Source organism: Lissotriton helveticus, chromosome 11 (genome assembly GCF_964261635.1).
Source record: "Lissotriton helveticus chromosome 11, aLisHel1.1, whole genome shotgun sequence".
Classification (NCBI taxonomy): Eukaryota; Metazoa; Chordata; class Amphibia; order Caudata; family Salamandridae; genus Lissotriton; species Lissotriton helveticus.
The window spans coordinates 329,539,738-329,567,181 of NC_136072.1; the positions used below are offsets into that span (position 1 = coordinate 329,539,738).

Here is a 27,444-nt window from a genome sequence, read left to right on the forward strand (position 1 = left end):
AATTTGGTTTCAACAGATTACAGTGTGCACATACAGGAAATGGTCCAGTTTTTTCCTCAACTCTCCGTTCCATTCAAGAACTAGACTAAGTTCTCATGTATCAAACTCATCTTCTACAGCTGACTCTTCTTCAACCAATTATAATTGATACCCCACCAGGATTGAAAATGCGTCTCTTTTCATTGTGTGACACCTAGTCCAAAAACCTTACCCATGAAGATTATAACTGCAATTATACGATTATATTATAATTATGTCTGTTAAATCTTATCAAGAACAGGGCCTTCAGGATGTCTGCTTGTGTTGCTGAGTATTTCAATGGTCCACTGATTAACTTTTCACAAAGTGAGTGGGCTTAGTTGATTTCTGGTTTATAATAAACCATACACCTTTAACATTAGAAATTGTGCATATGATGATAACAGCGTTATATGCTCTAGATATCGTTTTGCGATGTGTACCTCTATGCACATTTCATATGAATCCATACATATTACATATTTGAGATTCGAAGCTTGTTAGGTCTCGTTTTAGACAATGCGCATGCGTTGTCTGCGAGACTTATGTAAAGGGACATTCAGAAATGCACCCAAAGGCTTTTCCGGGCGGATTCCCTACAGTGCATATGTGGGGGCGCGTGCACATTGCACACTAATTGTCAGCCTGTGATCCGCCTCTCTCCGTACTCATGCTGGTTTATTTACACTTCAAAGGAATCTGTTCCCCCGCCACCTCCGCGCAATGCCAGAGCTTGTTCTAATGTCTCCTTTGCTCGCACTCCCCCCTCCCTTCTCCTCAGCTTTAATCAGGCTCCTTAGAATGTACTCCTAACCCCCCCCTGCCCTTCTCGTCACCTTTATCAGCATTACTTATTCACTCGTGCACGTCTCTTTCTTGCATTTTTTTTTTTTTATTGCCTATTGACTCTGTGGTTTGCGCACTCTGTCGATTTGTTTTTTATTCTCCCACTGGGCAAAGTACCATTAGATGTGTGCTTAAAAATATCAGCATTACATATTCACTCGTGCATGGCTCTCTTGGATTTATTTTTATTGGCCATTCACTCTGTGGTTTGCGCACTCTGTCAATTTTTGTTAATTTTTTTTATATATTCTCCCACTGGGCAAAGTAGCATTCGCTGTGAGCTTAAAAATATCAGTATTCGTTAATCACTCGTGCATGGCTTACTTTTTTTTATCACTTGTTCACTCTCTCTTCACTCTCTTTCTCTCTCTCTCTCCCCCTCTCTAATTCTATCTCTCCTTAATTATGTCTCTCCTCTCACTCTCCCCCTTCATTCTCTCTCTCTCTCTTTCACCCTTTCTCTTTCGCTTCCCTTCATTTACTCTATCTCCCCTTATTTCTCTCTCTCTCTTTCACTCCCCTTCATTCACTCTCTCTCCCCTTTATTCTTTTTCCTCTTGCTCTCTCTTTTCTCTCACTCATTCTCACACTTGACAGGACCAACAGTGGGTGCTTCTTACGTTCAGGTACAACAGAGGGCGAATCTCGCAAAGACAGGAACAGGGGGCACATCTCACACAGACAGGAACAGAGGATGCTTCTCACACAGACAGGAGCAACAGAGGGCGCATCTCACAGACAGGTGCAACAGAGGGCACATCTCACATAGACAGGAACAGGGGGCGCATCTCACACAGACAGGAACAGGGGGCACATCTCACACAGACAGGAACAACAGGGGGCGCCTCTCACAGACTTGAACAATAGAGGGCGCTTTTCAAATAGACAAGAACAGACGGGGCATCTCACAAAGACAGGATAGGCGCATTGTTTTAGCTTTGCTCCCTCTATCGAAAGCCTGGGTTATCTATTCACGTCCTTTTGTTTAATTTCTCTCTGTGGTGCCCATTCACCCCCTCTGTGAGATTTTCCAGGCGTGTGATCCGTCACTAGGCGCTGACATGCTGAGCTGCATTTTAAATTGCGGTATTTAGAAATATTCGGGGTTCCCAAATGTGTGCTTTTGGTTCTTTATTTGCTACATATGATGTCCCTGAAAAAAAGTTGGCATTGTTTTAGCTTTGCCCTCTCTCTTTTTCTATCTCTCTTTCTCTCTCTCTCTCTCTCCTCTCTAATTCTCTCTCTCCTTCATTCTCTCTCCTCTCTCTCTCTCCTCCCCCTTTCTCTCTTTCTATTTCTATCCCCTTCATTGACTCTCTCTCCCCTTTAATCTCTCTCCTTTCGCTCTCTCTTCTCTGTCACTCCCTCTCCCATTGAGCTCCCTCTGCCATTCCTTCTTCCATTCTTTCTCTCTCGTTTTTGCTCCTCCACTTCCCTCATCTTTGGCCTGCCGGTTGTAAACATCTACACAGCAGACAAGGAGACTCTCCAGCCGCTCCCCCGCCCCCCTTCGCGCAATGCCAGAGCTCGTTCTAATGGCTCCTTTGCTCGCACTCCCCCTCCCTTCTCCTCTGCTTTAATCAGGCTCCTTTGTTTGTACTCTTCCCCCCCCGCCCTTCTTGTTACCTCTATCAGCATTACTTATTCACTCGTGCACGGCTCTCTTGCATTTTTTTTTTAGGTCTCTCCTAGCACTCCCGTTATGGATGCTGGCAAGATTATAGTAAGGCTTTCAAAAGTCTTTCCAAACTGCGGATCGGGTACAGTGCATGTGAGCACAAGCACGCACATTTCCTGCCCGCGCGCTCCTCCTCTGCTGCCTCCTTAGCTCACCAGGCTGCACACCCCCTCACCCCTTGCTCGCCAATGTCCCTCCCACCCTTCCTTTGATCTCGCCGTGAGTTCTCACAGGCTAATGCCCTCCCACAACACAGAGCGCGCATCGCTTGTTGCTTTCCTCTCTGTACAAAACTGCAGAAAGAAATTACTACACATATACTCTGCAGTGTTAGAACAGTAATTGCCGATGAAGTGCGTCAAATCGAGTTTGCTTTTCTCTTGTTTTTTTTTTATCACATCTTTCCGCATCCCAGCTTGCTGCCATGACTTTACAATCTCAATTATTTCGAAAACTTGCTGCCTGCTCCGAATAAACGCTGACTCCGGGTCAATCCGCCTTTAATTATAGGCACACCCCTGCTGCTCGCTGCAGGCCCCGGCGGTACAGATGTTCCCCCTAGCTGGCTGGATTAGGTAAAGACCACAATTAGGGGCTGTCTTGTCAGGGGTCTGCATGCACCATTAGCTCCCAGTGGCGGCCGGCGCGCCTTCTCTCAAGCAGAGATGGGTTTCGCATCTGCCTCTCGGCTGCTACCAATCCCCCGTAAACACAACCGGGCGCTTGTTTGTTGTTCCTATTCAGAATTAAGAAACAATTGTTTCTTTTGTGCCCCTGACAGTAATTTCACAGTATTTTCTTTCTGCCGCTCACCAGTCAGACTGCAGGAGTACAGACCAGCCCCCTCCACCAAAGGCCACCCGAGAGGTACACATCTCATTAAGCGCCCGTGATCACTCAGTGAGCCGCGAGGTGTAAACATCCAGCCCTTCCATGAGCCCTCACAGAGCCCAGGTCTGCCCACCCATGCCTTTGAAATGTCTCTAAAGGACAGACAGGCTGTCTACAGGGTTGAGCCAACCCTTTCAATGTCCAGCGGAGCTCCCGTATCCCGCATCCCGGTAAAAACACAGCGGAAATTCGGCAGAATCGGTAGAATCGGCCACCTTACCGCTTGACTTTCTGCGATATGCGTTTTGGCTTTCTCCTCTTCCCGTCCGCCTGAGCCTGGGCCCCTCAGGCTGTCGAGCGCTGCACACGGTGTTGCGAGGCGGCGGACACCCCGCCGCTTGATTTGTTTCGGCGTCCTTTGACCCCTTGGTCCCCTTGGTCCCTCTTGGACGAGGCTTGCAGTGCAGAGTTGTGCGGCGGCACCCAGCACAGCACACATTTCGAACCCGGCCCTGTGCTCGGTGGATCGCGGTCTGTGTGTGGAGCGAACTGCCCGGCGGATGTGTGGCTCCGAGGTCCTACCTCCCACCTCTCTACCGCGGTGGGCCGAGGCAGCCGTGGAGCTGCGACGGAGCCGCAGGGCGGCGGCTCGCGGAAACCTCGGAGGCAGCGGCAGTCTTCATTTAGTCCAGAAGGGCTCGGCTGCATTGAAGGGAGGTTGCCTCGATCCCCTAAAATTAACGCGACCCGGGGTGGAGTCACCCCGTGTAGATAAACCTAAGTCACGGACACGCCGCCCTAGAACTAAACCTGAGGTGAGGACTGCAACGGAAGGAGCAGAACGGGCAGTGGACACTAGCTGTGATCGTGACCCTGACCATCTTTCAAGTAAGGAGACCGGGGGTGGGGATCCCAAAGGTATCACTGAGGTCGGGCTCGGCGAATTGAGGGTTATAGATACTCCAGACACCGTTACTGATATTCTTATTGATCACGAGCCAGGTCTTAGCGCAGGGAGCGAAGTAGAGGCTATTACTAAGGAGGGTACCCCAGGGCAGTCCATCTTCGTTTTCACCAGCAAACTTACCAGCAAAGACACTGCCATCGTCCCCCGGGTTTTTGACCTTAAGCTTAGGGCCAAAAAAAAAAACCAGAAACAATTATAATAACGCTGTGCGACTTACCCCCTCGCTTAGGACATTCTTCAAGGTACTGCCACAGGTCCTAGAAGTCACGTGTAGAGCGGGGGAGAATAGCCCTCAAGATAAAGGGATGAGTGGTCTAGAAAATACCCAAGGGACCGCGTCCCCGATCCTGGCGATTTCGGTCTCGGACTCAGCGGACAATATCTCAGAGGAGCTAGGGTCTCTAAACTTACTTGCCAGCGGGAGTAACGATGAGCCGACACCCTTAGATTGTGAAACTCGGGAAAAGGTATCTCTGGAGACACTCCTACATGAAATCAAGATTGGGTTTGCTGAATCTAAACATAACCAGCACGAGATCAAAGCAGCGTTCGACGCCCTTGACAAGAGAGTAGACCTGCTTGCCGAAAGGACAGATACTTTAGAAAGTACTGTAGGCGAATTAAAAGCTAAGTTGGAATACGCAGAGGAAAAGATACAAAGTCTAAGACGTGACGGAGACATAGCAAAGGAAAGAGTGGAGTCTTTGGAAAATTACTCACGGAGAAACAATATAAGACTCCTGAAGGTCCCGGAAGGAAAAGAGGGGGGAGAAATGAAAAAATTAATTGCCTCATTGCTCAAAGAGTTTCTGAATTTGGAGGAATCTGTTGAAGAGTTAGAGAGGGATATTCAGCGAGCCCACAGAGACCCGTTTCGCTTAAACTCGGGGAGGTCAAAACCCAGAAAGATCCTAGTGAATTTCCTAACCTACTCCACTAAGGAGAAAATATTAAACTTGGCACTTAAAGCTACATCCTTAAAAGCCCTAGACTTCTCATTTGTGGTTAGGTCTGATCTGTCTAAGACAACCCTCGACAGACAATGGGAGCTGGGCCAGAGAATGGAGAATTTCAGGGGTCTGGGGGCCACTGTGCAGATGAGGTTTTCGCCTTCCTGAGGGTCATGTACAATAATAAAATGCATAACATCCGTTCCCCTCTGGAGGCAGACGAACTCTTAGCCTCTATAAGAAATCATGAGCAGGGAGCCCGATAGTGACTAATAGACTAAAAAGATTAAGAGATCATGAGATTAAGCTCCCTATAACTCTCTTCCCCCTTAGTTTATTAGCACTCTATAGCACCTTATAGTTGTTCGTGTCGATAACAGCATCAGCGTTTTAGATACGTGAACTTAATTTAGACAGCTCCATTTGATAACTCTAATTGTTAGCTTGTATAACAGGAGCATAATTAAAAAAAAATTTAAAAAAATCACGGGAGGGTGTTAAAAAAAAAAAAGGGAAATATCACAGAGGAAAAAAAACATTTTAAAAAAAAGGAAAAAATAAAAAAGAGGGATAGAGAACATCAGGGGGGGAAAAAAAGGGGGGGAGAGTAAAATAAAAAAAAAAAACAATGATACGGGCTCGGAATAGGTGGGGGAGGTGGGACCCCGGGTAAAGCTCTAAGAAAGGGAAGCATTCTCTAAGATGTATTTACTTCTACTTCTATTACCTTTGCACTTATTCGTATAGGATACCTTTCCTATGAAGATTCCCCTTCATAGGGGGGGAGGTAAAATTGCAAAGAATCCTCATTTGTCAGACAACGTTCTAAATGTACAATCCACACCATACACAACTCCGCTTCACTTAATTCACTTTGGGAGTAACATACTCTTTATAGATTTGATGAGTTGCTGGAGGGGGAATGACATTAGATGTCTAGGATAACATTTTTGTCCTGGAATGTCAATGGCCTGCGGGTAAGGGGGAGGAGGCACAGAATTTTACAGTATTTGAGGGACTCCCCAGCGCAGGTCATGGTCATCCAGGAAACACATCTTCTTCAGCAAGAAGTGAAGGATATGTTGAGGAAGGTTACATGGGTTGACAGTTTTATTTGTACTAACCACAACGCTAATATTCGGGGTATCCTTATCATTTTTAAAAGGCAAGTTAGAGCCACCTACCACTAAGATCTTCTTCCTGGTCTATAATATGTGCTCTATGTTAAAGTAAGTTTAGAGAGTAGACTGTACAACTTGGTGGGTTATTATGGCCCCAATCAGGATGACCCCTCATATCTGTATAAAATCCAGAACCACTTATTAACAACCCACGACCCAATAATTTGGATGGGTGATTTTAACTTAGTACTAAATCCCAAATTGGACAAATCCCCCAACTCTAGGGCAGTAACTTATGTGAAATCCAGGCAAACGCTTGGGGTGATCATGTCAACGCTTGGATTAGCAGACTCGTGGAGGGAGAGAGAGGGTAACGCACCTGGCATATCTTATCATAACTTCAAATACAACCATAAGTCTAGGATTGATTATGCTCTGTTTAGTAATTCATTAAGAGACTCCCTGGAGGAACTAGTTTACTTACCCTCACATCTATCAGATCACTCGGCCATCTTCTTTTCTTTAAAATCAGGCCAGCTAACCACACATACGTCTTGGTCATTTGACCGTACTATTCTTTTAGAGGAAGAGGAAACCGACCTCCTTATTCAAGAAACTAAATGTTTTATGGATATTAACATAAATTCAGCTCGGTTGGATATTGTGTGGGAGGCTTACAAAGCAGATTTACGAGGTCATATTACCAACAGGGCCTCTCATCGAGGGAAAGTGTACAGGGCAATGATTACCAATATAGAACAGGAAATTGCTCTCTTCGACCAACGTATCGGTTCCGGAACTGGTACTAATGAAGAGAAGAAGCAACGGAAGGAATTAAAGGAGAAGCTAGAGAATATCCTTCAAGAGAGGGTCACAAAGAGATGGGCAGCAAGTAAACTTTCAAATTTTGAATATGGAGAATCCTCGGGCAAAGTCCTAGCCTGGAAAATCAAATCTGACCAGGCCAAAAAACACATCAAACTTATCAGAATAGAGGGGGAGACCAACGGAAGAACTTCCACCACAGACATCGGGGAAGCCTTTCTTGGCTTTTTTCAACAAATATACAAAGAGGAGATCGCGGACGACCCGGTGACTAGGCTCAGATGGTTAGACGAGTTAATTCTCCCCACTCTCACCCCAGAACAAAGTGACCGTCTCGATAGTCCAATTTCGGAGATAGAGGTGAGCGAAGCTATTAAAAAGGTGAAGCGGGGTAAGGCGGCTGGCCCCGATGGTCTCCCTGGTGAGTTACTCCGGGTACTGGCACCCGAAATCGTCACAACACTTACTAGACTTTTCAACGATATCTTATTAATGGGAGCCACCCCACCTAAATCTTGGGGGGAGGCAACAATTGTCTTGATTCCAAAACCCGGGAAAGACCCGGCCAAATGCGGCTCTTATAGGCCAATTTCACTTTTGAATAGCAACTACAAGCTCTTTGTGGCGGTGTTGGCGACGCGGCTGGGACGCGAAGTTGGCTCAATTATCCACACGGACCAGAAGGGCTTCATTCGAGGTAGACAGCTTTCAGACCTCACCTATGATTTAATCGGGGCAGTGGACATCGCCTCAACTTTCTCCCTTCCCTTGGCCATTATGACCCTCGACGCAACAAAAGCGTTCGATAGAGTAAACTGGTCATATCTAGCTGAAGTCATGAGGAAATTCACATTTGGGCCTAATCTCTGTAGGGCCATAGGCCTTCTGTATACTAACCCTAGTGCTAGTATTTTGGTGAATGGTATACGTACCCAGTCCTTTCAGATTAGTAGGGGAACGAGACAGGGCTGCCCCCTATCCCCCCTTCTTTTCAATATTTATATTGAACCATTTGCACAATCTCTTAGGGAGGACCCAAGAATTGCCTCATTTGAATATGGAGGTTGGGAAAAAAGGGTAGGGCTCTATGCTGATGACATAGTAATTTATACTAGTGACCCAGCAACTGCCTTCCCCATAGTGGTAGAAATAGCCAAAGAATTTGGACATATATCGGGCTATGATATTAACGCTGAGAAGACAGAGCTCATGACATGGAATATTATCAATCCAAGCGTTGTGGTGACACCCTCAATTCGTTACCTCGGAGTTAAAATCACACAAGATATAGACACCTTGGCTAAGGCTAATCTAGAACTGGTCTTCCAAGATTGTAGGGCCTTATTGAAATCTTGGGCGGGACTTCGACTGTCAATTTTCGGGAAAGTTAATATTGTGAAAATGTCTATCTTTCCGAAACTGACTTATATTTTTAATTCCATTCCTCTGGCATTTGATTCCTAGCAACTTCATAAATGTCAGCAGGAAATCAATTCTTTCATTTGGGGCAATAAAGCTACAAGGCTGGCATGGAAAAAATTAAGGAGGAGGAGGGAAAAAGGAGGGCTTGCTCTGCCAGACCTACAGTACTACGCGTGGGCATTCCAACTGTCCCACACAAGAATGCTTTTGAAGTCACCAGATACATCTTCAAATGGGAGATTGTTCAAGGCAATGCTGGTGGGGGCAAACCTTCCGTTAGACGGGTTTCTATTTAAGTTCGGTGATCGAAAGTTTTTTAAAAAGGTGAGGTTTAAGACTCTTTTAACAATATTGAAGTCCTGGGTGCAAATTAAACTTAGAGTGGGGCTGGCATATTTCTCTAACTATGCTCAGATATGGGACTCTCCTGGGCTCCCGCTGTGTTTACAAGACTGCTTGGCAGCCCCCCTTATCGATGCTGGGCTCTCAAGATGGGGTGAACTGATATTCGGAGGCCTCCTGATAGAGTGGGAGGAGCTTAAGGAGAAAGTAGGGCCAACCTTGTCAAGATTTAAGTACATCCAAATCAGCAGTTGGGCCAGAGAACTAATTAGGAAAAATTCTAATATTGGGAGACCTAGCCCCTTAGAACAGCACTTAGTCGAGAAACAGACAGGAGGCAAGGAAGTTGCGTTTTGGTATTGGTCCATCTTGGAGGAAATTGATGGAGACTTCAAATTGCCAATGGAGCTATGGGGAAGTGAAATCGTGTTACTGGATGAGGATTTGTGGATAAAATCTTTTTCTCTTTTGTATAGACTGGTTAAACCCGCCTGGTTGAGACGAAACCATTTGTTTACTTTACACCGAGCATACCTCTCCCCTTTACGTCTATCTAAATATCAGGAAGGGAAATGCTGTAACAAATGTCAACTCCCAGCAGCTTCAGATATCCACATGTTTTGGGAATGCCCCCACATTAATGCTTATTGGAAAGAGGTTAAAGTTACCCTGGACTCAATTCTTAAGACCAACATTCCTCTTACGCTACCATTAGTCATATTCGGCTTTGATCAGAACATCACCGGGGTTGCGCGGTCTCTCCTATTCTATGCTATCCTTCTGGCAAGACGGATGATATGCATACACTGGGTAGACACCACCCCTCCCGCACACTCCGCCTGGCTAACATCTCTCTATGAAACATCCAAGACAGATTTGGCTAGATCCTGCAGTACCCGGTGCCTCACCTTTTGGAAACTCTTGATAGATTGGAAGTGAATCCTTTTTTTTTTCTCGGTTCGATGGGGTTTTTTTTGTTTGTTTTTTTCCCCCTCAAAGGTCCGATGATAATGCCCACCTACTCCATGGCTCAGTCTAATGGTTTGCCCCGACTCCGATATTTGTTTACTGGCCTAACAGGCATGAAGTTGCCTAGAGGAGTATCAACAAGGTGCAACACATCTCCCGCCAATCCGCAATAAGTTCTGCCTAGTTCGCGAAGCGGCTCAATTATTAAGGCCATGCTCCCGAAGGCAGAGAGGTGGTTGGTGTGTTTCCTTTTTCTTTGCATCTATGGAACGTGTGTCGGGCAGATGAGGATTAAAAAAAATAAATAAAAATACCCCTTTCAATGCCTCTTTGATAAGCCCCGTCACAGCATCCTGCAATGCCTCCTCGAGACCCCCTGACATTTATGCCATTTATAATATCCTGCGCATATTTGTCAGTGCTCAAGGAATATGTGCAGGGCATACTTATATCGGAATCCAAATCAGAGCTGTAACCGGGGTTGTGTGGGTTGGGGCTATAGTTACAGGAGAGAGGCTGTTTGGCGATCTCATGTGCGGGGTCTTTAGTCACTATGGCACCATCTTCCAGCACACCACGTTCCTTTTCACACAGCATGAACAGTGCTCCTAACAGAACACGATTCAGAAAAGGGGGTGGTGATGAACAGAGTGTCTGAATTAAGCAGACCACTCTTACCCAGTCCAAAGATCAGGGCTTGATCCATCACCGTTATTTATCTCACTGCCCCATCCCAGCTCAGAGCCTGGCTATATGCAAATTAGTCTGTCCCTGGCCCAGTGCATCATGGGAACAGGGCAGACCAAACTACCAAGCCAATTCTTCACCAGAAAGGAGACAAGCTACCGGGGACCGGTTTCTGGCATTTCAGCCTCTTCGGCCCGGCTTGCTTGAATCCTGATGGAGCAGTGAGAAAGGGACTCATGTCTGAGTATACCCTGCCACACCTATAGTGGCCAAAAACGATTCAGAAAAGGGGGTGGTGATGAACAGAGTGTCTGAATTAAGCAGACCACTCTTACCCAGTCCAAAGATCAGGGCTTGATCCATCACCGTTATTTATCTCACTGCCCCATCCCAGATCAGAACCTGGCTATATGCAAATTAGTCTGTCCCTGGCCCAGTGCATCATGGGAACAGGGCAGACCAAACTACCAAGCCAATTCTTCACCAGAAAGGAGACAAGCTACCGGGGACCGGTTTCTGGCATTTCAGCCTCTTCGGCCCGGCTTGCTTGAATCCTGATGGAGCAGTGAGAAAGGGACTCATGTCTGAGTATACCCTGCCACACCTATAGTGGCCAAAAACGATTCAGAAAAGGGGGTGGTGATGAACAGAGTGTCTGAATTAAGCAGACCACTCTTACCCAGTCCAAAGATCAGGGCTTGATCCATCACCGTTATTTATCTCACTGCCCCATCCCAGCTCAGAACCTGGCTATATGCAAATTAGTCTGTCCCTGGCCCAGTGCATCATGGGAACAGGGCAGACCAAACTACCAAGCCAATTCTTCACCAGAAAGGAGACAAGCTACCGGGGACCGGTTTCTGGCATTTCAGCCTCTTCGGCCCGGCTTGCTTGAATCCTGATAGAGCAGTGAGAAAGGGACTCATGTCTGAGTATACCCTGCCACACCTATAGTGGCCAAAAACGATTCAGAAAAGGGGGTGGTGATGAACAGAGTGTCTGAATTAAGCAGACCACTCTTACCCAGTCCAAAGATCAGGGCTTGATCCATCACCGTTATTTATCTCACTGCCCCATCCCAGCTCAGAACCTGGCTATATGCAAATTAGTCTGTCCCTGGCCCAGTGCATCATGGGAACAGGGCAGACCAAACTACCAAGCCAATTCTTCACCAGAAAGGAGACAAGCTACCGGGGACCGGTTTCTGGCATTTCAGCCTCTTCGGCCCGGCTTGCTTGAATCCTGATGGAGCAGTGAGAAAGGGACTCATGTCTGAGTATACCCTGCCACACCTATAGTGGCCAAAAACAATTCAGAAAAGGGGGTGGTGATGAACAGAGTGTCTGAATTAAGCAGACCACTCTTACCCAGTCCAAAGATCAGGGCTTGATCCATCACCGTTATTTATCTCACTGCCCCATCCCAGCTCAGAACCTGGCTATATGCAAATTAGTCTGTCCCTGGCCCAGTGCATCATGGGAACAGGGCAGACCAAACTACCAAGCCAATTCTTCACCAGAAAGGAGACAAGCTACCGGGGACCGGTTTCTGGCATTTCAGCCTCTTCGGCCCGGCTTGCTTGAATCCTGATGGAGCAGTGAGAAAGGGACTCATGTCTGAGTATACCCTGCCACACCTATAGTGGCCAAAAACGATTCAGAAAAGGGGGTGGTGATGAACAGAGTGTCTGAATTAAGCAGACCACTCTTACCCAGTCCAAAGATCAGGGCTTGATCCATCACCGTTATTTATCTCACTGCCCCATCCCAGCTCAGAACCTGGCTATATGCAAATTAGTCTGTCCCTGGCCCAGTGCATCATGGGAACAGGGCAGACCAAACTACCAAGCCAATTCTTCACCAGAAAGGAGACAAGCTACCGGGGACCGGTTTCTGGCATTTCAGCCTCTTCGGCCCGGCTTGCTTGAATCCTGATGGAGCAGTGAGAAAGGGACTCATGTCTGAGTATACCCTGCCACACCTATAGTGGCCAAAAACGATTCAGAAAAGGGGGTGGTGCTTAATTCAGAGACTCTGTCCATCACCACCCCTTGTTGTAAATTATTTTGTCCACCCTAAGCGTGGAAGGGTATACTCAGATGTGAGTCCCTTGCTCATTGCACCATCAGGATTCAAGCAAGCCGGGCCGAAGACGCCTGAAATGGCAGAAACCGGTCCCCGGAAGCTTGTTTCCTTCCCAGTGTAAGAATTGGCTTTTGTAGTCTGGTCTGCCCTGTTCCCATGATGCACTGGGCCAGGGACAGACTAATTTGCATACAGCCAGGTTCTGAAACTGGGATGGTGCAATGAGCTAAAAAACGGTGTTGGATCTAGCCCTGATCTCTTGACTGGGTGAGAGTACTCTGCTTAATTCAGAGACTCTGTCCATCACCACCCCTTGTTGTAAATTATTTTGTCCACCCTAAGCGTGGAAGGGTATACTCAGATGTGAGTCCCTTGCTCATTGCACCATCAGGATTCAAGCAAGCCGGGCCGAAGACGCCTGAAATGGCAGAAACCGGTCCCCGGAAGCTTGTTTCCTTCCCAGTGTAAGAATTGGCTTTTGTAGTCTGGTCTGCCCTGTTCCCATGATGCACTGGGCCAGGGACAGACTAATTTGCATACAGCCAGGTTCTGAAACTGGGATGGTGCAATGAGCTAAAAAACGGTGTTGGATCTAGCCCTGATCTCTTGACTGGGTGAGAGTACTCTGCTTAATTCAGAGACTCTGTCCAACACCACCCCTTGTTGTAAATTATTTTTTTTCCTAACAGAACACAGCAATGAGCCTGTAATGTCAGATTTTATTGTGACGATATTGATTTATTTATGCTGTCATAATATTTCAATTTTACAACGTATGAATGAACAATGGCAAAATAATTACTCATAAAACAATGAAAGGCTCCTAGAGACATTGCTCAATGAGACACCCACGTTGTGCACTTCAAAATAATTCGTAAGAATTTACAAGAGGGCCCAGACAAGCCATAGGGCTAAAGGTTAGCACCCTTAAGGGGCACTTACTAAAAGGAGGCCACGCTTGACTTTGTAAGCTTTGTGTAATTATAACCACCATCCCCATATGTCCCTTCTGGCACAATCCCTACCCAGGAAACACAACGTGACCTTTTCAAAAGGAAACACTACTGTAGCTGTGGCTTGCAGAAATGGCCACTAGACTGTAGACTGATCCCCAGAACTGGGCACAACTTTCCAGATAAGCTTTTCACAACTGTACAAAATGCTTCTAAAAAATTTGAACGGATTCCAATGGAATGTAAGCCCTGCACGATTGTTTCTTTAATTTTTTATCTCATTGAAAGAAAGAATTTAGCTCCTTAATCTAGAATTGTCTGTGGGATCTGTGTTTTTTCTTATTTCTATCTTTCTGTTACACACTGTTATTTTTGTTCTATATCCTATATCTCCTCTGTATTTCACTAGTTTGCATTATGCAGTAAACGTTAAGGAGCTTTAATAACCAAAAATAGCGGCGCCAGCAGTAACCTTTAACCTTCCATAGCCAACGGCAAATATGCTGCATTTTTTTCGAAGCAAACTTTTTGCTTGAGCAACATCTCCCCGTGGTTTATATTGCTGGATTTGCTGCTGTGTGCTTGCCGATAATATGTCTAAATTTATAAACCTAAACAACACACTTGCACAGAAGCTTGCTTTACTTTCCCATTTCATCCAAAGCAATGTTTCGGGTTAGGCTACAGCTCTAACGCCGTTTTTAGTTTAAATCTATATTAGATTTCCTAATACTATATTATTTGTTAGCCAAACGTGTGTTTCTTTTCTGCATACACCACTTATTTTATGGTGACTTTAAAAGAAAATTGGTTAACATTGGAATATTATGCCAATGTTTGACTTTAGCAACAGCTCTTCCTCTGTAACAACAACTTTGCTTTCGTTTTCCCGACGCCATTTGGCAAACTGCAATAGTAGTGCTCCGTGCCTCCTGATCAACGCCTTAGCATTTTTTGTTTTTACTCCGTTTTTGCTATCACATTTATCAGCCCACATTGTTAGTGCGCTTTTTCAAAAGTAACAACTGCTTAGCTTTGGCCGTGCTTTACATTCGGTTTTCGCTACCCCATTTCGCAACCCGCATTATTCGTGTTTTTTCATTTCTCGGGCCGCCTTATTGGTGCTATTTGTCACAATGTAGCAACTACTTTGATGTTGGCGTGTTTTTATGTCAGATTTCGCCACATTATTTCTCAAACCACATTATCAGTGTCCTATTGCTAATATTTAAAATATTTCAGCTCAGAAAAATAGTGTTTTAATTACACTTTTTTTGGGGGTTATCTAGTGTTTTGCTGCATAGCGCATAATGTAGAAATGTAAAATTGTTTTCGCGTACAGCTATCATGTGATGAAGATTTTTTCTTTTAAACTACGTTATTGTCTGTATTAACAACCGTTTCATTGTAGCCCCAGCCTACAAATTAACAAGCCTTATTTTCATGCTGTGCTTTGGTTTTACAATACAAACACACCATTTCACCCCTGCTGCTTGTTGACCCGAGGCAACGCCGAGAGTTGAAGCCAGTTCCAGGGTCAGCAGCTCTACCGTAGGCATGCATTCGTTGTGTTAACCCACTGCGGCAAAAAGGTCAGGGGCTAGTCAGTGACTAGCCCCTGACCTTTTTGCCGCCATGTTTTTTTTATTTTTTAACCCACTGCGTCTTTCTCTCTGCTCTATTTTACTCAGCCCCTGCTTCAGCCATGTCCTGCGCCCTCACTCGTGTACCTGAAGGCACTGGAATGATTTACAGGAGCACCATGTACATTATACTGACACTTAGACACGCTGTGCACTCACACACTGCGCACTCACACTACTTTAGGCCACACACACTGCGCACTCGCACACTGTGCCCTCACACTATTTTAGGCCACACACACTGTGCCCTCACACTATTTTAGGCCACACACACTGCACACTCACACACTGTGCCCTCACACTACTTTAGGCCAGACACACTGAGTCCACACTACTTTAGGCCACACACACTGTGCCCTCACACTATTTCAGGCCACACACACTGCGCCCTCACACTACTTGAGGCCACACACACTGCGCCCACACTCTGCACCCTCACACACTCTGCACCCTCACACACTCTGCACCCTCACACACACAGTGCCACATAATTAAATAATACATAATTACACTGCACTCAATGCAACATACACTCCAAACAATACTACTCCGTGCCACATAAATACATGCCACACAATTACACTCTACTGAATACAACATACACTCCACACAATACCACTCAGTGCCACAATATTATATGCTACATAATTACACTGCGCTCAACGCAACATACACTCAAAATGCCACCCAGTGCCACATAATTACACTGCACCCAATGCAACATACACTCCAAATACCACTCAGTGCCACATAATTACACACCACATAATTACGCTCTACTGAATGATGCAACACACACTCCACACAATACCACTCAGTGCCACATAATTACACGCCACATAATTACACTGCACTCAATGCAACATACACTCCAAATACCACTCCGTGCCACATAATTATATGCTACATATTTACACTGCGCTCAATGCAACATACACTCCAAATACCACTCAGTCCCACATAATTACATGCCACATCATTACGCTGCACTCAATGCAACATACACTCCCAATACCACTCAGTGCAACATAGTTACATGCCACATAATTACACTGCACTCAATACAACATACACTCCAAATACCACTCAGTGCACATAATTACACGCCACATAATTACACTCTACTGAATGCAACACACACTCCACACAATACCACTCGGTGCCACATAATTATATGCTACATAATTACACAGCACTCAATGCAACATACACTCCAAACAATACCACTCAGTGCCGCATAATTACACGCCACATAATTACACTCTACTTAATACAACATACACTCCAGACAATACCAATCAGTGCCACATAATGATATGCTACATAATTACACTGCGATCAACGCAACATACACTCCAAATACCACTCAGTGCCACATAATTACATGCCACATAATTACACTGCACTCAATGCAACATGCACTCCAAATACCACTCAGTGCCACATAATTACACGCCACATAATTACACTATCTATCGCCCTCACTCTATCTATCATCTGTCGCCCTCACTCTATTGCCCTCACTCTATCTATCGCCCTCACTCTATCTATCGCCCTCACTCTATCTATCGCCCTCACTCTATCTATCGCCCTCACTCTATCTATCGCCCTCACTCTATCTATCGCCCTCACTCTATCTATCGCCCTCACTCTATCTATCGCCCTCACTCTATCTATCGCCCTCACTCTATCGCCCCTCACTCTATCAATCTATCTATCACCCTCACTCTATCAATCTATCTATCACCCTCACTCTATCTATCTATCTAGCACCCTCCCTCTATCTATCTATCTAGCGCCCTCCCTCTATCTATCTAGCGCCCTCCCTCTATCTATCTAGCGCCCTCCCTCTATCTATCTAGCGCCCTCCCTCTATCTATCTAGCGCCCTCCCTCTATCTATCTAGCGCCCTCCCTCTATCTATCTAGCGCCCTCCCTCTATCTATCTAGCGCCCTCCCTCTATCTATCTAGCGCCCTCCCTCTATCTAGCGTCCTCCCTCTATCTAGCGCCCTCAATCTATTTATCGCCGTCACTCTATCTGTTGCATCACCACAGGATCACTCAGCACCACCACAGCATCACTCAGGGGCACCACAACATCACTCAGGGGCACCACAACATCACTATGCGCTACCACAGCATCACTCATCTCCACCACAACATCACTCAGCGCCACCACAGCATCAATCTGTGCAACCATTTAACAACAACTGGTTCAAATATGTTCTCTCAATGTTTCAAGCTTTATTACAAATGTCACAGAAAGATGTTAATATTTCACATCTGTTCTTGGATTTTCGCCACAATAAAATACACTGAACAATATCTTCACAAAAGTTATTTACAAAAGTTTAAGCTATTGCCATTATAAATTACAATAACTTTTATTTAAGTAATAATTATTAAAAAAAATAAAAGCCATTGTTATTTGTAATATCAATACATCTAAGTCACGTAAATACAACACATATTGCATTACAAATGCTATAGGTGTCACATTTGCGAAAGTTATAACTATTGGCATTGTAAATGACAAAGCTATTAATTTAGCAATTTTCAAAACCAACACAGAAATAAAAAAAATGTCATTTACAATACCAATAACTCAAACTTTCCTAATGCGAGACCTATTGCATTGCAAATGCCTGTTCCCCTGGAAAGTGCACCTGAGGCCACCGTAATTACTTTAGGCTCAATTGTACTCCTAGAGCACTAATAAACAGATGAATGCTTAGATGACAAGGGCTTCCCATGCTAATAAGTACCAACGTTTTTTTCGGTTTTAAATACATAATCGTTTGTCCTTCCTAGCTACAGTAGTCTTAAAGATTGAGATTTTAAAATCCTATTTCCTTCGCAAATGAACTAGTTAGGCCAGATCAGTAACTTTTCAGGATGGAATAGATTGATGTTCAGAGTTCAACAGTTTGTATTTGGTTACAATTTGTTTGCTGATGAGCTGCTCTACTGCATTAACTCTCTGCATTAACTCTCAGCCAGTTTCCTCTTCACTATCTTCTAGTTTGTCATTTGTACTGGTTTACAGCTCTGATATCCTCCAAAATGTTGGTTCTGAAGTGAGGATCATTCTTGAATCTCATAAGCACATTAGAAGATAGAGGCATTTATTTAAGTGCATTTAGACTTTTCAAAATACCTTCTACTCAGTCACTGTACATCATACATACATGGGAAAACTGAAAATTCTATATTTGGTAATATGAGTACAAGAAACCTTTATACCCTTTGCTGTGGGAATGACTGCGTGCATCCCCCATCAGTAGCGCACTATTGAAGAGTCTAGCAATATTATAGCTTCATAACACGTGCCTACAGTAATATGGGCTGTGTTTCTCTTCCACCAGAGATATTGATTAATGGGGATACTGATATCTTTGGGTTGGGGTTGTGGGAGGAATTAATGTGCCCCGAGGGTCCCGTTTGAAATGGGGAATTGCAGTGGGATTTGCCTTTCATTTCTCTATTCCTCCTCGTTATTCCTACCGGTTTTTCACCCAGAGAATCCACATGCTTTTAGAAAGTGGAATCTTCACGTGAAAGAGAAGAGATTCGTGGAGATACAGTGGATGTCATGATTCAGAAGTGGGCAGTATTGACAGCCACCACTAGATTTTAAAGAGCACTCGGGATGGAGGCCTAAGCGAATTTCTGGCTGAAGCCCTAGGGAACAATAATCTGCATTACACAAGGCGCAACAGAAGCTCGCCTGCCACCTGCACAGTTGTGATAATAGTTCATTTGTTTACTTCTCGATATAAAGGCAATCGCTAGCAACTGTGTACTTCAGGCAGGGACGTGTTATCTTCCCACAAGAGTATAATGGCGCCTTTCAGCAAGGACCACTTAGACTACAGAGCACGTTGCTAATTCCAGTAAAGTACAAGTACACACATGGTGTGCTTTAATGACATTCAACTTGCAGTGGCAGATCAGACAGCGCCACCTGTGTCCTCTTTAGAACAATAGTAAATACTTACCACTGGGTAACGTTGCACGCTCACTTTGGAACAACATAAGGCAGCAAAATGTATACAAATATTTATGTGTCCGCCAGTCAAATAACTTTGTTACATTCGAATGAATCAAAAACATTCGCAAAAAAAAACATACATTCAAGAATAAAAGTTTCTACACCAGAAATGTAGAATATACAGGACAAAGACAGATTATGGCCTGAAATAACCCCTGTAAATTACTTTTACATTGCATTTCCTTATTATAAAAAACTATTTTGATAAAACTAAGCGCAGAGCTGCAGATAGAAACAGTTGTGACAGTCAAAGTTTCTGATGCCTGGAGATTCCCCCTTAGGTTTCAATTGTAACCAATAAAAAACGCATTTTCTAACAATTAGGGGTGCTATTTTTGCCTTATTGAAATTGATATGGAGTCTGGTGAAGTGAAAATTATTAATGTTTTGTTTTTAGCTGCTAACGTGCTGCTTTCGGAGCAAGGGGATGTGAAGCTGGCGGATTTTGGGGTGGCAGGACAGTTGACGGATACCCAGATCAAGAGGAACACTTTTGTCGGTACACCATTCTGGATGGCTCCAGAAGTTATCAAACAGTCTGCTTATGACTTTAAGGTAAGAAAGGTGCTGAGGTATGTAAAACATGAAAGGTTAGAGTACTTGCCACTGGATAGTTGGCAAACAGTTTTACTCATGTACTACCACTTTGCCCAGGAGGTAGGACAAGGAATCAACAAGACTGAGAATTCAATTCAGTATTGATCCTGTGCCTCATTGGAACAGTCCAACCCAAAATGCCAAGCGCAGTCTTCCCTGGACCGCAAACCAGCATCCTGGGACCCGTTTCGGAGTAACACCCTTCATTAGCCAGGCTAGCTTGAATCCAGTAGCAAAGTGAGCAAGGGACCCACGTCTGGGCATTTCCTGCCAACTTAGGGCGAACAAAGGAAACACAAGGAGATGATGGACGTAGTGCTGAAACTTTTGGCTTGGCAGTTCGGCAAGACTGTTTCCGTGAGGCACAGGGTCAAGTCTGATTTGCATATAGCTGGGTCTGAACTCGGGTGGCGGAGTGAGTTAAAGAACGATTATGGATTCAACCAAGATCTGTGACTTAGGGTCAGTGTCTGAAAAGTTTCAGCGCTCCATCCATCATCGCCTTGTGTTTTATTTGTTTGCCCCAAGTTGGCAGGGTATGCCCAGACGTGGGTCCCTTGTTCAAGTTGGACCTGGTTTCTATTCTCAGTGCTGGGATTGTTTTCTTGGTTTCACTCAGTTGGTGGTGGTAGTGTCGGAGTATGGCCGTTTAAGTGGTTCTGGCTGTGGTCTCAGCTGGTTCTCCATTTTCTCTCAAGGTGCTTCCAGTAGCGCCTTGATTCTCTGAGGTCGTCATTGTACCAGCTGGCCTGCTTTTTGGTTTCTCCTATGTTTGGTTTTCTTAATGGGTGGCTGGCTTCTGGCGCAGTTTGTGATCTAACTGTTAACGTTTCACATGTTGTTGGCTAGATTGTTGGTGGAGTCTGGTTGGTTGGCTTTTAGGGTGCTGAGCCAGTGTGTTTCCTTCACTTTCTTCCAGCTGCGTCCTGGTGCATTTGGCGCCTTTCTTGTGGGGTGGCTTGTGGCGCTGTGATGTGGAAATGGACGATGGTGTGGTCCATCCATGGGCGAAGGGTGATGTGGCTGAATTTCACCTTGTCACTGGAGGTTAAGATGGGGTCCAACTTGTGTCCGACGTTGTACGTTGGGCGTTGGGCCCTGGAAATGCTGAGTGAGCTTAATGTTCAGGCTTTCAAGCAGGTATGTATAGTTGAAGTCCATGGGGTCGTCCATTTGAAAGTTGAGGTCATCCAGTAGAATTAATACTTTGGAGCTGCTGGAGAGGGGGCAATGAAGTCAGTGATGTGTTTGCTGAAGCTGGTCCGTGGTCAAGGAGGTCGGTATGCAAGGGTTCCTTCGATTGTGGTTCTTTTGTCTATCTGCAGCTTGAAGTGCAAGTGTTCCGTGAAGGGTGTGTCGGAGTCTGTGAATGTGGGTCATCTGATGGAGTTCCTGTGGACAATGACAAGTCTATGTGTTGTTGATCCCGATGCACAATATTGTGCAGTTTTGGAATGGCCATGGTGATGTCTGGTGCCGACGCTGGTTTGAACCAGGTTTCGGTGAGAAAGAGGAGGTTGGATGCGTGAGTGTCAATGAAGTCCCAGACCTTAGTGACATTTTTTGCTGAACAAGCATGTGTTGAGGAGCATGCATGCAAGTTTTTAATTTTTTTAATTTTTATTTAATGCAATTTTATTTATAGCGCAAAAGAACCAGTTGCGTTACATAAGGACTTTGGATTACATGAGTTACATAAGAGATACAAACAGAAAAAATTGCAAATGTACAAGTTGTAAAGTCACTCAAAGAAGAGATACACACAGATAAACTCTAAAATCACATAGGAATGGTAGTAAGTATAAAGGTATACTACATATACTAGTGGTTAGAGTTCTAGATAAATACAAATAGTAAATTCACACAGGGTTACATTTTAACAGCGAGTAGGCTTGGACAATTTTATAATATATATATATATATATATATATCAGTTCAGCGAAAAGAGAAAAACCGCTTGATGGTCATCAGGAGGGGTGGGGAGGGAAGAAAGAACGGAACAAAGGTCAAACAAAATGGCTGGTCCTGGGTATAGACGGAGACCATCTCCAAAAAATGGCGGGATGCACAAAAGTCACCAAAGTCAAGAATCCAAAGGAGGTACCCAGAGAGCAAGAGTCCATTGTGTAGTGTCAGAGGGGAGACGCAGCCACAAAACTAAAGGCAAACAGAAGGCTGTTAGATGCATGCACCGGCTCTGGACCACGGGGGCATAGGTGTCGACGATCCGCTAGAAGAAGGTCCGGGGAAGTCAGCATGGAAGTTAGGGAGTAGTCTTGGCGAAAAGGGAGTTTGGGGGGGGGGGGGTTTCAGGGGCGGCGCCTCCCAGGCTCAGAATGGTACGGAAAAGCCCAGGAGCGTCGCACCGCAGCACCGAGTAGATTCACCACCACTGCACCCCCATAACTGGAGAGGACTCACGGTTCCCAGATGTCCGATTGGAGGCGAAGCTGGAGGGCAGGCAGAAGGGGAATAAATTGCGGTCATGCCCGTAAGGCCAGGGGATGATCAAGAAGAATATGATATCATATCATAGTGAGCGATATGAACGAGCAGAGAGTAGGATTCACCGATGTGGTTGCAGGCATTGTGCACACCGATGTGAGCCCTGTCCGTGCCAGACCTGAGCCTGCAGCGTTCGCTCTCTACTAGGGTCTCCTTCCAGTATTTCCAGCTCTTCCGGTGTTCTCGAGACATCGAGGAGTACTGAATTTCGATTTTTATAGCAAGAATATTGTCAAAGGGCGTGAAGCCCGTGATGGAATCTCGCCTGGTAGGAGCGCCGAAGAGACATGTCTGCCGGCATGGGAGGGTCCCGGGTCCGAGTTGTTGGGGTTGTGTGTGTGGGCAGTGAGTGCTGGTATGTAGAGGTAGTGAGGAGATGGTGAGAGGACATACCGTGGAGTGGGGTGCTGCACTGTTGCAGCAAACATGGTGGCGTCCTCGGTGGAGCAGTTTTAGAGCGGTGGCCGTGTAGCTGCAGCTGTCAGTTGAACCAGGGTTTGTGGCGCTGGGCGAGGTCCAGGCGCAGATAAGCACAGACAGTCTTGGCTTTGGTGCGTGGCTGCCATTAAGTAGGTCCTGGGAGGTGAGAGGAGTACAGAGCGGGTGGTGGGCAGGGTGGGAGAGGGCGAGAAGAAGATGCAGGAAGGGACTGGAACAGGTAACAAGTTGGTGGTGGGAGAGGGTGAGGGGCGGATGCGAGAGTCGCAAGAGGGTACGAACGGTCGAGTAAGCAGGAGAAATGAAGCCAGAAAAGCAGGACTTAAACATTAAAAGAGAGAGAAATGAGAGCAGAAGGGCAGGAACAGGAAAGGGGAGAAAGAGCAAAAGGGTAAAAGGTTATACTAGCCCACGAGCCAGAAGCAAATATAGCAAAGCAGTGAGCAGAAGGACAAGTGAAAGAGAGCAGCAAAAAGGGAAAAAGAGCTGAAAAGTCAAGAAGGTCACAAAGCAAGGGAGCAGTAAATAGGGAGCAAGAAGTGGGTAGAAGGGCAAAAGAGCAGGAGCAGCAAAAAGGGGAAGAAGAGAATTGGCCAAAAGGTCACAATTAAAGAGGAGCAAGAAGCAGCGATAGCAAGGAGCGAGAAGTGAGCAGAGGAGAAAGCGGAGAGAGTGATCGGGGAGAGCAGCAGCGAAGGCCAGAAGTGGAATCTCGAGGACCTAGACCGGTCCGATGACCTGTGAACAGGTGGGTGGGAGTCGGGCCAGTAAAACAAAATACTAATATCCTGGTGTTTCTGTCAAGATGTTTTTTTTAATTAAGTTTAGGTGCACAAGTTAGATTCCTGTGGTGCTTGTCATTTAATTGTGATTAGCAGACCTTAACAATCAAAACTGTCATGTCGGGGGTAACGTAGAGATCTGTTGGGGTCCAGTGTGTGTCCTGCACTGTGCATTGGGCCCTTAGTGAGCTGACTGAGTCCAATCTTCTGTAGAACACCCCAAATGGTTCATACACATGGCTTGAGAGAATATATGACGTTACATCGTGTTCTTCACACCGCAATACGTCTACAACGCAAGCATTACAACGCAAGTCGTTACAACGGCTTGCGCTGGAGGGTGCTGGACTTAAGAGTAGTATGATTTACCATTCCACCTCCAGCCTACGTAACAGTAGGGAAGGTGTTGAAATAGTAAATCATACTATTCCTTAGTGTATAGCGCCATCCAGCGCAAGTTAGATGGCAAGTACGACTTGCGTTCTAATTCCTGCTTTGTAAACGTATTGCGGTGTGAAGACCGCAATGTAACAGATGTCTCCCGCCTTGAGACAGTGAGGGTGTATATAAAAACCTTCTGGGCGCAAATCACACATACATGATCCACGATGAGCGAGACGAAGTTGACCCCTCATACTACTTCTGTCGCTATGAGATATGTCTTGGATGTTCCAAGGCCATTGTGGAAACTGACAGCTTTGGCTTTACTGTTAGACAAGCAAAGAATGTTACAGACCTGGATGAAAGGCTTGAGTTCCAGGGTGGGGAGACTGGTAACGCAACTTGGTGTACTATTGTGAGAATGCTAAATTGTAAACCTACTTTGTCCAAGGACATGTGGATGATCTTTCCAACTTTTTTTTTTAACACTCTGGGATGATATTACATAAGTTATGTTTATTCGACATTAAATACTGCTCTGACATACCACAGACGATGCCTGCTGCATGTATACTCTTGTGTGAATGTGAGCATCATATGACATTTTGGAAATAAGTGGTTGGGTTGGGCTTCAAGGCCTGGAGGGTGGAGATTATATGGTGTTGTCATACTTCTTTAATCTGTTTGATAATCTAACCATGTTGTGGGTGCCACTGCAGGTGGAACTGGCTTCAGAGTACACTGAACAATGAATACAGTAGATAGAATTCATGCAACCTGTCAACTCAAAAATTAAGAAAAAAAAGTTCATACCAAGAGTGGAAGGGTATGGAATGCAAAAAAATTCTCAGAGTTGGAGAGACCAAATTCGTTCAGTAAAGAAAGAAAACATTTGATTAGATGCACATGAGGAAAGCGGTGGGTCGGGGGGCGTGGCTACCTAACCAAGATGGTGGATGCAATCAGAAGAGGCGTCGTCTCTCGGCCCACAAATTTGTAATTTCTCCTGCGCAGCGGACCATCTGAAGCCGTTGCCTTTGGCCTGATGGGTTGGAGGTCCCTCCATGATGGTGTACATCAAGTTCCAGACCGATAGCTGCTGATCTGGTGAAGTATTGCCGTCTACATCACATGGCTGCTGACTCGCCGCGACTGTGATCGAGTGCTGCTGACCGGAGCATGCACTTAAGTCCCGGGGCTGGAAGAGGCCAACTGAGCTGACGGCGTAACGAGGTGTTGAGGCACTTGATGCTTAGAAGTTGCCCTACGCAGTTCGCCTCAATACAGGTTTCACTATATAAACTGAAAGCCCGAATGCACGCTCTATAAACATGCCTGCTGCAGAGCAAGGAGACTGGGAGCGTCCAGCTGAGGCCTTGCCGTGCAGATTGTTTCACTGTGGTCAGTTGTTCTTAAACGTCGGGAGGTAAGGCCTGTACAGCAGCGCGGCCCCCCCACACCCCTGAATGGTGCTGGACTAGTATCCGGAGTGCACAAAAAGTGCACATTGGTGAGCTGCGAGGAGCGACTACTGATTAGAGACGGCAGGACTGTGCTGTTATGGCACAGTAATATGGCAGCTTAGCGTTTTTGATGGCGGACCGGATGTAGCTGCGACCCCGCGCTTTGTCCGACACTGCTTGGAGCCTGGGAACAGCGGCTGGTGAGGCAGATCAACAAGGTGAGGAACCCCCACCCGGCGGTGGTGAGTGCACGGTGACCCAAGAAACCACAGACGGACACGGTGAGGCGCACAGCTTACTCCCGGTGTCTACAATAGCGTGTCCCTGGGCAGTAGCTTCCCCCTTACTCCATCAGTGACCGGGGAGAGCCTCTAGAGTGAACACCGGTTACGGGTGGGCCGCCTGAAGATGTGCTGCTAGCACAATGCAGAACTATGTTGCGCATTTCCCAGGAACTGCTGGACACTGAGGAAGCCTGGGCGGATCTAAGACGCATGGAACGCTGACATTTGCAGGCAAGGCTGTAGTGGGACCGAGCCATTAAGCACATAACTGAGGCATTTGAGCTCTACCAGCATATATTACACCCTGCCGCTCTGAACACCTGGACGCCACTAAGCCCAAAGGCGTGGGAACACACGGCATCTATGCCATTGGGTACACCAGCACCTGTATGGAAGAATATTACCATTGTGCACTGTACCTACATCTACTGGCTACCATTCCGTAGTTGAGTAACGCGGACCGGACGTGGCTTCGACTACGGCCTCCACTGGTGCTGATGAAGCACTCGCACACATCTGGACATCTATCTGTTTGCTGAGCAACCTGCTAGTGCCCTATTCTCTGTGATCAAGCGGCTGCTGACCGAATCCTTCCCTGTAATCTCCATTACAAGTGTCTTATCGCCACCTGGCGCCATGGGTAAACCACGTGCGGGCAGAGGAGCACCCTCCACGAGATCGATATAAGCCCCCGCGCATTCTGAGGAAAATTGAATTTTGCCTTGTTATATGTGCCTACGTGTTCCCCATCCTATGTTATATGTGCATGATCGATATGCATATATCCCCCTATGATCGATTCAAGACGCAATTATAGTTGTGTCCAACTCTAGTATGCCAGTATCCAGTTCTCGTGAAAGCAACGAGTATTAGGCCTATGTTGCCACGTTTTACAGTGTGCACGTTAATTCATCGCATTGTCCCCGTTTTCTAGGCCTCAAGGGGCCCGGACACTAGATTCAAGCTCCAGTCTCCTGAACCCACTCCGAGGAGCGATACAGCCCCCACCTGCATCCCTGACCCTTCACTTACTTCCTGCCAAGCAGCGCGGTGCCCGGCCTGGCTCTGCCTGCCTGTCTGCCAAGAATATGTTATGCTTCCAGTTATCAGTCCAGTTTCTCGTCTTCTGCATTCCTAAGCTACTGAACCGCATCAGAGTTTCAGCTATAGTCTAGTCTTTCTGTCTCCATGTAAGAGAAATACTGTATTAATATTCATAGAAGATTCATAGCACACGCAATACATGTAGAATAGATGCATGCACCAGCCTTAGTGTCAAGTAGCCTTTGCCCTGATAACTTTTAGATTCTATCAACATGTACTCCAAACACCAGATACCAGATATGCTATAGGTACATGTCGTCCTGACACCGCAGACTTTAGTCTCCTCTTCTAGTGCAGAAGTCATAGCCCCCAGTTCTCCCTAGTAACACGTCATTGCCCGTTTGCGCGCACCACTAGGTTAAAGGTCCCAGCTGCTCTCAGGTAGCCCCCTCCATGTTTCCGCCCATTCATGACACTTCTATGACGTTTCACATCACATGTCTCAGTACACGCCCTGTGCACGCCTTCTGTTTCCGCCCATGTGTTCTTATCTTACGCTTG

At 46.0% G+C, this 27,444-nt stretch overlaps 1 protein-coding gene across 2 annotated transcripts in view; it reads left to right on the forward strand.

Annotated features, from left to right (window-relative positions):
• Window positions 1-27,444, forward strand: part of STK25 (serine/threonine kinase 25) — a 322,140-nt gene that overhangs the window by 162,677 nt on the left and 132,019 nt on the right. For both annotated transcript variants that reach the window (XM_078665687.1, XM_078665686.1), the window contains exon 5: window positions 19,787-19,944. In XM_078665687.1, the coding sequence (XP_078521813.1) occupies window positions 19,787-19,944 (158 nt within the window). The remainder of the gene's footprint in view (window positions 1-19,786; window positions 19,945-27,444) is intronic.